Genomic DNA, 13,036 nt, shown 5'->3' on the forward strand with positions numbered 1-13,036 from the left:
GTTTTGGCTGTGTTTCCTCTCTAAATTCCATCTCTTCTCTACTTCTCTTCTTATCCTCTCCATATGGCTCCTCCGTGCACTTCCACTGATGATAAGTTACATGGACCTGATTATCTCACATGGAGTGCTGTCATGAAAGCTTGGTTTGTGCAGAAGCGGTTATGGTACATCATCTGTGGAGCTAATCCTCGTCCTCTCCGTCCTTTTCCTCTTCTTGAAGACTTTGATGAGGACAACCATGAGGAAGCGGTGCTCACATGGGACTCGGACGATGCCCGTGCTTACTCGGCGTTGCTTTGGTGTATTTCTAAAGCGGTCTTACCGGCAGTTACCTCCTGTAGGACATCTCCTGAAGTATGGCCGAAGTTGCAGCAGATGTACGAGGCACCTTCCACCATGCGGGCAGTCACACTTTATGGCCAGCTCCAGCAGATGAAGTTTGAGCCGAAAGATACTATTCAATCTTTTCTTCTTCGTGTTACACAGATACAGGACCAGCTTCGGCACATGCAATCTGCTATTCCCGAGGCGCATCTCGTCGGGACTGTCCTCTACAAGCTCCCCCCGGAGTTTGATGGAGTGGCCAATGCTTTGCGGGCGCAAACATCATCGACTCCTGTCAGTTTTACACATATGACCTCGATGCTTCTTGAGCATGAGACATCCTTGAGATTACAGGGGCGACTTCCAGCACATTATGGAGGCGAGGCTTATGTAGCTTCAGAGAGGGGTAACGGGAAGAAGAAGTCGAAGGCCCAATGTTACCACTGTGGCAAGAAGGGACATTTGCGAAAGGACTGCAAGACGTTAGCAGCTTCCAGGAAGAAGGAGCAGAAGAAGAAGTGGGATGTTGACTCTACCGATGAGTCCTCTCCTTCATCAGACTCCGACTCAGATCCTCCGACCAAGGTGAAGTCCAAGGCGCGGAAGGGATCCTCTTCTTCGGATCACGGGAAGGGCTTGGTGGCCCCTTCCTCGGCTGCTTTCGAGTGGTGGTGATGAGGTCATCCCTCACGACTCTCTTGTGCCAGAGAGGGAGTGTGAGCGGGTGTTCAGATGGGGCAGCCGCGCCTCATCTATACTTTTATACAGGTGCACAGGTTCTAGAGAGGGACATCCCTGACGCATCAACTTCAGTCTGGCGGAATCAAATCCTAGAGCTGGGATTGACATCTAGGTTCATGATGAGCTGGTTATCTGACAGAGAGCAGGAGGCTTTCGTCTGGAGCTCACATGAGGGGACACTTTGGCGGTCTGGCCAAAGGCGGGGAATCCATGGTCACCTATATTCAGGGGCATTTTTTACAAGATGGTCTTGTATGCTACTACGAGACATTGGTGATGGACACAGAGACATTCTATGATCTTCTCTATTTTCAGGTGTTTGGTACGATCCACATCGACATCAGGTTTTCTCCGAGGCACCTTGGTGGTGGCTTGATCATCCACTGCTTGGGTATCCATGGGTCTACTTGGTGGTTCTATAGTTTCTGATCCCTTTTCATTGTACTATTGTATTGTATCAGATTACCCATGATCTGAGAGAGGGTGTTAGCAGAGTATTTGTCAGCTCATGTGTGAGTCTGAGCTTGATCTGGGCGAGGCATTTTTATTAGGTATTTTATGTTTTTTCTTGTGTGGCATTTTATGCCAATGGAGCATTTTTATGCACCAGTCGGCCAGCATTAATGCTGTCCGACCAGCATTATTGCTCCCCACTTTTTCCGCCTATTTATACTCAGTGCTCCTCCTCAGTCATCATCATCATCTTCACCATCTGCAGACTCTGTGGAGAGAGGAGCCAGTGCCAGTGCCAGTGCCAGTGCCCACGCAGCCAGTGACTCACTGTTGTATGCGACTGTCTCGTGTTCAGATATATGGATTCCATTTCCCGTGCATACATCTGAGTTCTCGTTTGTATCGTGTTCTTTTCTTCTCTCTTTTTGTCTTGTGTTTCAGCAGTTTATTTCAGCACATGTTTATGCTTCCACCGCTGCTCCACTTCTGACATGGTATCAGTTTTCAGGATGTGTGTTTCTGCTGTGTTTTATTGCTGATTTCAGGACTGTTTTGTACCCCTGCTGATCAGGCGACTGCTGTAGCAGCCAGGCGACCTGTTTTGGGGCTGTTTTCAGCCTGCGTTTTTTGCAGTTTTGTCATCGCCTGCTGCCTACGCACCCTCTGCTGCCTGCGTTTTTCATCTGCAGCTGCTGGCGACAGTTTTCTACCTGTTTTTCTCCAGTTTACAGCCTGCGTTTTTGCTGATTTAGCATCTTTCATGGCTGGATGATTGTTACTTCAGGCCATTTTTGCTGTTTTTGGCAGTTTTTGACTGATTTTTTGACTTTCTGCAGCAGATTTTGTCTTCTATTGATCAGATTTTGGGTTATATTGCATGTGAACTCTCATTTTCTGCAGTCTGTGCTTGTGTTTTGGCTGTGTTTCCTCTCTAAATTCCATCTCTTCTCTACTTCTCTTCTTATCCTCTCCATATGGCTCCTCCGTGCACTTCCACTGATGATAAGTTACATGGACCTGATTATCTCACATGGAGTGCTGTCATGAAAGCTTGGTTTGTGCAGAAGCGGTTATGGTACATCATCTGTGGAGCTAATCCTCGTCCTCTCCGTCCTTTTCCTCTTCTTGAAGACTTTGATGAGGACAACCATGAGGAAGCGGTGCTCACATGGGACTCGGACGATGCCCGTGCTTACTCGGCGTTGCTTTGGTGTATTTCTAAAGCGGTCTTACCGGCAGTTACCTCCTGTAGGACATCTCCTGAAGTATGGCCGAAGTTGCAGCAGATGTACGAGGCACCTTCCACCATGCGGGCAGTCACACTTTATGGCCAGCTCCAGCAGATGAAGTTTGAGCCGAAAGATACTATTCAATCTTTTCTTCTTCGTGTTACACAGATACAGGACCAGCTTCGGCACATGCAATCTGCTATTCCCGAGGCGCATCTCGTCGGGACTGTCCTCTACAAGCTCCCCCCGGAGTTTGATGGAGTGGCCAATGCTTTGCGGGCGCAAACATCATCGACTCCTGTCAGTTTTACACATATGACCTCGATGCTTCTTGAGCATGAGACATCCTTGAGATTACAGGGGCGACTTCCAGCACATTATGGAGGCGAGGCTTATGTAGCTTCAGAGAGGGGTAACGGGAAGAAGAAGTCGAAGGCCCAATGTTACCACTGTGGCAAGAAGGGACATTTGCGAAAGGACTGCAAGACGTTAGCAGCTTCCAGGAAGAAGGAGCAGAAGAAGAAGTGGGATGTTGACTCTACCGATGAGTCCTCTCCTTCATCAGACTCCGACTCAGATCCTCCGACCAAGGTGAAGTCCAAGGCGCGGAAGGGATCCTCTTCTTCGGATCACGGGAAGGGCTTGGTGGCCCCTTCCTCGGCTGCTTTCGAGTGGTGGTGATGAGGTCATCCCTCACGACTCTCTTGTGCCAGAGAGGGAGTGTGAGCGGGTGTTCAGATGGGGCAGCCGCGCCTCATCTATACTTTTATACAGGTGCACAGGTTCTAGAGAGGGACATCCCTGACGCATCAACTTCAGTCTGGCGGAATCAAATCCTAGAGCTGGGATTGACATCTAGGTTCATGATGAGCTGGTTATCTGACAGAGAGCAGGAGGCTTTCGTCTGGAGCTCACATGAGGGGACACTTTGGCGGTCTGGCCAAAGGCGGGGAATCCATGGTCACCTATATTCAGGGGCATTTTTTACAAGATGGTCTTGTATGCTACTACGAGACATTGGTGATGGACACAGAGACATTCTATGATCTTCTCTATTTTCAGGTGTTTGGTACGATCCACATCGACATCAGGTTTTCTCCGAGGCACCTTGGTGGTGGCTTGATCATCCACTGCTTGGGTATCCATGGGTCTACTTGGTGGTTCTATAGTTTCTGATCCCTTTTCATTGTACTATTGTATTGTATCAGATTACCCATGATCTGAGAGAGGGTGTTAGCAGAGTATTTGTCAGCTCATGTGTGAGTCTGAGCTTGATCTGGGCGGGGCATTTTTATTAGGTATTTTACGTTTTTTCTTGTGTGGCATTTTATGCCAATGGAGCATTTTTATGCACCAGTCGGCCAGCATTAATGCTGTCCGACCAGCATTATTGCTCCCCACTTTTTCCGCCTATTTATACTCAGTGCTCCTCCTCAGTCATCATCATCATCTTCACCACCTGCAGACTCTGTGGAGAGAGGAGCCAATGCCAGTGCCAGTGCCCACGCAGCCAGTGACTCACTATTGTATGCGACTGTCTCGTGTTCAGATATATGGATTCCATTTCCCGTGCATACATCTGAGTTCTCATCTGTATCGTGTTCTTTTCTTTTCTCTTTTTGTCTTGTGTTTCAGCAGTTTATTTCAGCATATGTTTATGCTTCCACCGCTGCTCCACTTCTGACATTTATTAGGGGGGTGGACTAGAGGCTGCATGGCCTAGGTCACTGGTCAAGGGCAAGACGTCTGCTTCTGACAGGCTCAGGCTGACTGAGCGGAAGCAAGGCAACTCCTAGTGTTGACAATGGACAGGGAGCAGATCTGTACCGAACTGGGACTCCTATGAGCTGAGCTGATCTGATCTGTGTAGAGCCTTAGCTTTGATACCAAATGTGAGAAGGAGAGAGGATCGAAGCTCAACTCACAGTGCAGTAGACAGTGTGGAGAGTGAAGCACGACACCCAATGCAATAGACTAAAAGAGTGTAATCTGAAAGTACAAAGTACAACCCTTAAACCTTAGGGTTGTAGGGGGTGTTCACACCCGAACACGATAAGTGCCCGTAAGTGTGTGACATAAGCACATACGAAATAAGACTAAGTCTAGGGAAAAAAACCTCTCGTACCGAAAGTAAAAAGTGCCTCAATGTCCTACTGATCACTGACACTCCTCTGTGATTGAGCGTAGGCGTGAGTAGAAACCCAACATGAAGTAAGTAGTGAATAGAGGCATGGCAACCAATGTGTGAATCTTGAATCTTCCGTTGAAGCATCTAAATCAGGCTGAAAACACAGAAAAGAGAGAACTCAGAAACACAATCACAAAGATGATGACACCTGCAGAAAGAAAATGAAAAACGATTGGAAAAATGATCAAATGTCAACAGATTAATACAAACAATGGCCAGGCAGATCGAAACACAAAATGCAGCAGTGAAAACACAGGGTACAGCACTAAGAACACACAAGGAACAGGTCGCCCAGCTGTTAGATGAGGCACCCAAACCAGCCAGATCAAGATCGACGCAAAACACAATGATTCTAGCAGTCAAGAAGAGAGGCCAGACCTGAAACAACCATTAGAAACCACAAACAGCGTGTGAATCAAAATGCTTAGGCTCTAATACCATGTCAAAATAATGTGGAGCAATAGAAGCAAAAAGATGAATCTGCAGTAAACACAAAGTACTGAACAAAGGAACAAGAAAACATGAAATCAAAGATAATGGACTCAGAAAATGGAATCCATACACCAAAGCACAAGAGGGTGTACAAAGGCACAAGTTGCGGGCAACTAGCAAAGTGCTCCCAGTCTCCCTCTCTCTAACAAGATAGAATGTGCATGTATACATGATTGAGAGATAGAGAAGAGGCAATCTTTAGATAGACTACAATAATGAAAAATAATAAGGACACTGGCCCACATTTAATGAGGCCATTGATGTAGGTCAACCAGCCATAATATGGCGCCTACTAAAAAATGAAATGCACTTACACACTGTGCCCATACAACCATGATATGTACATCACTTACGTAAATGACTATGCTCGAGATGGACTATAAATTATGTCTACACCCTCTTTGAATAATTGAAAGGTCCCACCCCAATGCAACCAAGGCATCGGTCAATGGGTGCACCGTGGCTGCCCAAGAACCTACCAAGTCTATAAGGGCAAAGGACCTTACATTTTTTAAGAATAGCTTAGTACAACAACGCGCCTGGGGTGGTTTTGGGGGGGAGGGGGGTAAGTTGGATTTTAAACATCCTCCTTATTTCAAATAGCCCTATTTAAACATTGTATGCATAGTGCTTGTAAAATTGATGTGCATTGATCAAAGATCTCCTCCTTTACAAAGACCTAAAAATATCAAATATAGATACTCTCCCAAAGTGCCATCCCACATGAGTTGAGGCCAATGAAAGCAATTGGATTCCTAGTGTCTAGAGCTTGGACTCCCCATAGCTTGCACGCTTGTTCATTTGTATGCATGCTTGTTCATGTACAAATGAGCACCTTTCTTCATAGCTGGCAAATGGAAGCCTTTAGAGTATTCACAACATCTAAATAAGACAAACCTGCATACTTCACTACACATATACACACAAGTACTTATGTACACAAATTTTGCTCTCTCTAGTTTTAAGTGTGTGTAATTTGGAAGTATATCAAATTGTTTGTTGCCACCTCCTCGGAAGCAATGAAAGAAAGTGGACAAAAAGAACATCTGCCATTGGCCTAAGAAATTGCAGTTGATTTAACAAAAGAGCTGTTGTGGAGGTGCTCAGCAGAATATGCAAACATTTAAGGCAAAACTGAACTAGAACTACATTCCAGAACTATATTATGGAACGGTTGTCCTTCGGTGTTTAAATGTACACACTCACACAGTAATGATTCCCCATCCCCCCAGACCACCTTGAGAGGCTTGTATATATGAGTGATTTTTTATTTACAGACAGCTCCAGCTAGACTGTTGAGCACATGTACATCTTTGTAAATTTCTTCGGAGCTATTAAAAGTCGATTAACTATAGCAATCATCTGTATCAGTACTTCGACAATTCCCACACTACCGTTTCCGGAATCCAACATGAAATTCAATGAGAAGAATAAAAACCGTCTCTGGTAATGAGCTAGAGATTATTGACACGGCATTCACAAAATAGAGAAAGCAAAAGCTATACAAATAGGGAAAGGAGGTTAACCGACAGTTGTCAAGGTAGGAAGATCCAGATCATCATCTGATTCCGCATCGTTAGGGTTAGCTGAAGTCCGCTTCCTCTTCTCCTCCTTCTTCACCGGTTTCTGCCAAAACAAACACACACGCACACACACAACAAAATCCAACTGAGATAATGTGCCCGCTCCCTGCAGATATCTACTAATGCAGACAGCACGTCTATCGATACTAACCAGACGATCGTCGTCTTGACCCTGTTCCTCTTCCCTTTGCTTCTTCTTCTTCATGACGTGAGGAAGTTCTCACAGGTTCTATCGACCTCCTCGAGTCGATCGAGTTGAAGTCCACTGCGTGTGAGTTGTGCACATTAACTTCCGCGCCATCTGGTTCGCTTGGTTGACAGAATACCGTCCAAAAACGAGAGTACATGAACTACCTCCAATTTTTACTACTACATGGCATGTTGACATATGTTGGTTTTTAGGTTCTCTCTCTTATTCTCCATGCTTTCTCTCTTCTTCTCGTGTCTTTTTGAAGGTGATTAATAACTATGTGCTCTAGAAAACTTCAACTTGCATGGGATGGTTTGCTTGCACACTTAAAGAGTTGCATGTGTAAATCAAGTGACTTACACGTGCCTTGCCCCTGAAAATACATGATTTGGTTAGGCACATTAGTAAGACAAGATGAAATGCTATTATGTCTTCTTCTATTGTTTGGTAATGTATTGCTATTCCAACATTTAATCTTTGAATATGGGTCATTTGTCAAACCTCAAAGAGACTTTTCTATTGTGATAAAGGCCAATGTGGTTTGCTCCCCATCTTATCACTAACCCCAACTATACATGTGTATACTCATTCATTATTTTTTGAGTGATAAGGCAATAAGGTGTTGCTCACATAAGAGCTATCAAGACACCAAGAAGGGAGCATCTCTCTCTCTCTCTCTCTCTCTCTCTCTCTCTCTCTCTCTCTCTCTCTCTCTCTCTCTCTCTCTCTCTCTCTCTCTCTCTCGTGTGTGTGTGCATTCTCCATGCTTTATGTAGCTCTATCAAGTGGTATCAAAGTGGTTGGGAGTCTCCAACCAGTGTCACCATCAAAAATCTTCACAATCTCCATTTTGGATAAGATTTGATGTGCATGAAGAGGTCAAAAAGTTCTCGAGGATAGCCCAATTCAACTTAATCTGCTCTTTCTTTTTATCTAAGGCTATTTCAAGCTTTGTTTCTTACCTGTAATTGTTGCACATGTTGTTTTATCTTTTTTTGCAATTTTACCATATTGTTCAAAAACCTATAATTTAGGTCACACGTTACTAAGTCCATTATATAGATGTTTTATATGGCTTATCAAGTTAAGGTAATAGGTTACTGGTTTTTACTAGACACAAGCTATGTTAGATTGCAAATTGTTTTACGTTCGTTGTTGCAAATTGCAATATTTGTAGTTTTGGGGTTTGCTATTAGGTACTACTATATGTAGCAATTCTTTATTGGAGTAAAGATTGTGATGTATGTACTTTTAGAGTATACAACTTGTGTATATTATTAGCTATGACATACAATCTATGATTTTCACAATGTTTGGATAGTATTATATGCCTCATTGGTCATCAATGGTTCATTTAGCGTATTCTTAGGTTTAGTTATATTGAGTAGTTGCTATAGAACCTCTGCCAGTTTTTTGATTTGCTAGTTGCTTCTCCTTGATAGTTAGTTGTAGTTTTTGAAAAATTGCATCATCGTCCTCTATGGACAAGGAACTCAATAGCTTCAAAAAAATTAATGGCTAAAACTTTAGTTTGTGAAAACAACAAATTTAGGCTATCGTAATACAAACGCCAACAAGAGGCAGGGATGCAATAAATATGTCTCAAGATGATTCGATGGAGTTGAATGCATTGGTTAAGTCCACCAACAAGAGGCAAGGATGCAATAAATATGTCTCAAGATGATTCCATGGAGTTGAATGCATTGCCACCGTCACATTGCACCTAGCAAAATCACTTTATTTTACTATTGTGAATGAAACCACTATGCATGACTTATGAAAAAAGTTATGTGAAATGTCTGAGAAGGAGACTGCCTTTAAACAAAGCGTACCTGATGAAGCAACAATTTGAGTTGCAAATGAAGGAGGGTACCAGTATTGCCTCCCAACTCAATGAGTTCAACATAATATTTAGCCATATGCATCCACATAATCAAATTTTGAAGATGAGGTTAAGGCGATCTTTCTATTATGTTCCTTGCTTGCATCATGGAATACCTTTAGAATAGCCATCAATAATCTAGCTTCAGATGGTGAGCTAAAGTTCAATGATATTGTGGGCAATTTATTGGCTGAAAAAATATGCAAGAAATCCATGGACCAAGCCAAAAATGATCCAATATTGACAATTCAAGAGAGATAGAAAATAGTATAAAGGCAAGAACTAGAACCGTGGGCGATCACGCAGCAAATCTAAGTCCGAGAAAGATATTGAATGCTTCTCGGGCAAAATAGGTCATATAAAGAGGAATTGTTATAAATGGAAGCGAAAGCAAAAAGACAAGAAGAATAATGAAAAGGATGCTAACAAGAAGATGGCAAAGGTGAAGTGAAGATTGAAGAAGTGAATGCAGTAATGAGGATTCCCATTTCACGAGCAAGGGAGAATGAGTGAGATGAAAGAACGAGCAATTGTAAGACCAAATACATAAAGTAAGCAAATGCACAATCACACTTAAGACTACTTGCAATACCTCTCGAGGAGCTTAGTCATCACCATTTCAAGAAAGCAAACAACAACAAATAGTAAGCCCCGCATGCATAAAAAATCCAAACTCAGATAGAATTGGAGAAACGTAAGACAACTATCCCAATGAAAAATGCTAGAATATATTAGTGCAATGAAAAGCACACAATTTTCTCATCACTATACAATTGATGATTGCTCTTAGACACACATGAGAAATAAGTCACACACACATCCACACATCTTGTCTGTAATGAGGACCTAACCATATCTAAAGAAGGTTTGAACTAAATATGAGCACTCCAAATTGTCAAATAAAAAAAGCAAACATGCTAGCAATAATCTTACAATTGCAATGTAGTAGAGCTTCACAAAGTCATGCAATTGCCAAGTTTGCATGATAGTGGCGGCCCTGACTGGCCACCCACAATCATTGGAATAGCTCAAACTCGCTAGTGCATGAAATCATAGGCAACCTCATCAAGGAGATGTAATACATATGCTTGCAGGAGAGATATGTTGTATACTTTGCTTATCTCTTATGAAAAACTAGAAATAGCAACTTGAAAACTTTGATAATATCACTATGTAATGCACCCTACTGTTTGAGGTCCCTCTATGTCCACATGAAACATGTGACACTCACTTGGGCCTAAAAGAACTTATTCCTTGTTATGGAGAGCACATTTCCAGTACACCATGAGGTGTCACAGGAGACACTATATACCTCTCCAGAAAGAATCCCACCCTCTCCATATATTCCACCTCTTCCAATGATAGGTGTGTACCCTTAGCAAAACACGACATACACCAAGACCTAGCCCATGCAGTCCAATCACCTAAGCGTTGTCTACACTCTAGTGATGTGAAAAAATAGAAGCACAAAACCATATGGACCCCTCACAAACACCCCCAAGGTGTGATATCTCAACTTTAATTTCAAATCTTCTCGACTTCTCACAAGAATGGACTTGAAGAACTCTAAATCATTAAATAGAGAAGATCTCAAGCAAAATGACCTAAGGATAGTAACCCGATATTTTTCCAGATTAACAAGGACTGTAACCATCCGTCACGGAAGTTACTGCATGAATGAGAGTTGTGAACCATAAGTCGAAGTTGACCAAACACATTTTAAACTTGGCAAGTAAGGTAAGTCACAATAGCTTTAAGCTTTAAAGCTTAATGCTTTATGAATTAAAAAATGAAGATTAAGAAGAAGACGTCATGAACATGCTGTCACCCCCTCCCCCCTCCTTTTTTAATGGAAAAAACAATGCACTATTTTCTCCCAATTTTGGCACCTCTAATGCTGAACCAAAAAGCATGAATTCACCCTTAGTAATTCGGCAATTAACTCCAACAATCTCCCCCTCTTCTCAGTTCCATGAGCGGCTCCAATCGAAGCAAGATCATCCGAGAGCCAGGCGAATCAATCACGGCATCTCTGGCAGCCTCTCTGGACCTCAAAGATCAAATTGCCAACATTAGATTGCATCTAGAAAGCTTCACATTGTTGATTTTGCCAATATCCCTTCCATAAAGAGCTACTCTTTTTAGCCACAACCCTTTTTCTTCAATTTAGCTATAAATATGAGGCATGGGGAGCCGTCAAGGGAAGTCCGGGCAAGAGGGGAGAGGCCCTTCTAAAAAATATAGAGCAAGAGGAAGTGGGGCAAGAGAAGCATGAGCACGGGAATTTCTCATCATGAAGACAATGAGGATACTCCGCGAGCTCTTGAATTCAAATCCTCTATCCCTTCTATCTTATTTCTTGGTGGAATCAAGACCCTTCTCGATTTTTCTAAATTCTTGTTGATCTCCTTCCCCCATTAATCAAATTTTGATCAATCTAATTACCCCCAAGCTCCTCACCAAAAATCCCATTTTCAATCTTGAAATTAAAGACCATGACCCCAAAGAAGAAAGTTACAAAGGTCTCAAAGGCAGGAGCTACCAATAACGTTGTGGACACAATTACTACAAACAGAATGGCGAGTATGGGGATTATAAAGGAAGTTGCCAATACCATCAATGAAGCACCCATCATGGATCTCCATGTACTATTTTTTTAAATAAAAACACCCAGCATGCCTTCATCCCATGAATGGGCAAAAAAAGCTGCATTCATGAAATAATATTTTATTCAATTCCCACTTATAATCTTTTTAAATGAATTCTTAACCGCGAATTCCAAGGGGTAACTTGGGTCTGAACCTAAGTAAGTACAAGGAAGGTACTATGTCCCTAAAGGATTTAATAAATTTTATTTTATGTAGATCGAACGAAATCTCGCATGGGTAATCATTGATGCTAATCCTTGGTATATAAGAGACGTGACGAATTTGCCAAAGGGTACTATTCGTAATTAAACTAACCAAGATTTTCTTTTATTACGGGCAAGAATCCACGAAACTCTAGGGGAGTTATTCTCAAGTATGAAAATCTTGCTTAGATTTAGTCCAAACTAGTCCCCAAAGAAGGGGGAATCCACGAAGACTATTGCAAGGTATTGCCACTTACGCTAAATTTGCCACTTATACTAATTTGTCTCGATGTTATCAAGGTATTGCCACTTACCCTAATTTTTTCACCTATGCTAATTTGTCTTGATGTTATTATTTTTGGAAAGAAAAGATTTGTCTTGGAATTAAACCTGTTAAAAGTTTATGTATAATGAATTCTAAATAAGATGTTTGTGATTTGAAGCTAGGTACTGATCTTTCCTAAAATCATTAGGCTAAAAGGCAAATGACTGAGTACAGATCACAAACTGAGGCAATATTCCGATGACCACAAAATGCCAACTGAGGCCGTGTTCTTAATGGCGCTAGACCTCCCCAAGGCCAGCGTGGATAAAACCTACTCTAAGGGGTTTTTCTCTTTTGTTTCGCATTAGTGAGAATAGACAAATCATGACCCAAAAGGTCTTGTCGTAGGGAACTCTAGTCGACGCGAGGAGGCGAGGATACCACGGGGCTCTGGTCATAAACTCCTTAGGCTCTTACGAAATGCTAACTACCCTTCGATTTCCAAACTGGTCCTAGGAGTTCCAATACTAATTGGGAAATGGAACTTGGAGAGAATAATATATTCGAACAAAAAAATATATTTGTAAAATCTCATTTTTTTGGAAGAAACTATTAAGCAAAAAATGCTTTACTCCGTTTTTGTGTCGTGAATTAAGGGCATGTAATGAATTTGTATCAGGAGATAATTCAAAGAAGTTGTTTTGATATGCTGAACCTAAAGTGGTAGGTAATTAGATAACTAAAACTACTCTCTCGAGGGAAGTGAGAGGATGGACCCCTAATGGATCTAGACCTATGGCTGGGTGGTCTCGGTAAGCCGAGAGCTTTCCTAAGAATG

General features: G+C 42.4%; 1 protein-coding gene across 2 annotated transcripts in view; it reads right to left on the bottom strand.

Moving 5' to 3' along the window:
* The window catches only part of LOC148029642 (uncharacterized), a 70,406-nt gene extending 63,003 nt beyond the window's left edge, over window positions 1-7,403 (bottom strand). The window contains exons 1-2 of one of the 2 annotated variants that reach the window (XM_087685881.1): window positions 7,162-7,403; window positions 6,958-7,053 (exon numbers count right to left, since the gene is read on the bottom strand). In XM_087685881.1, coding sequence (XP_087542007.1) covers window positions 6,958-7,053; window positions 7,162-7,215 — 150 coding nt within the window. In that variant the 5' untranslated portion in view covers window positions 7,216-7,403. The remainder of the gene's footprint in view (window positions 1-6,957; window positions 7,054-7,161) is intronic. The other variant, XM_087685882.1, reaches the window with a different exon arrangement.
* Window positions 7,404-13,036: the final 5,633 nt, after the last annotated feature.

The sequence above is a fragment of the Lygodium microphyllum genome, chromosome 10, assembly GCF_053477565.2.
Source record: "Lygodium microphyllum isolate KBCC chromosome 10, Lygodium_microphyllum_v1.1.10, whole genome shotgun sequence".
NCBI lineage: Eukaryota > Viridiplantae > Streptophyta > Polypodiopsida > Schizaeales > Lygodiaceae > Lygodium > Lygodium microphyllum.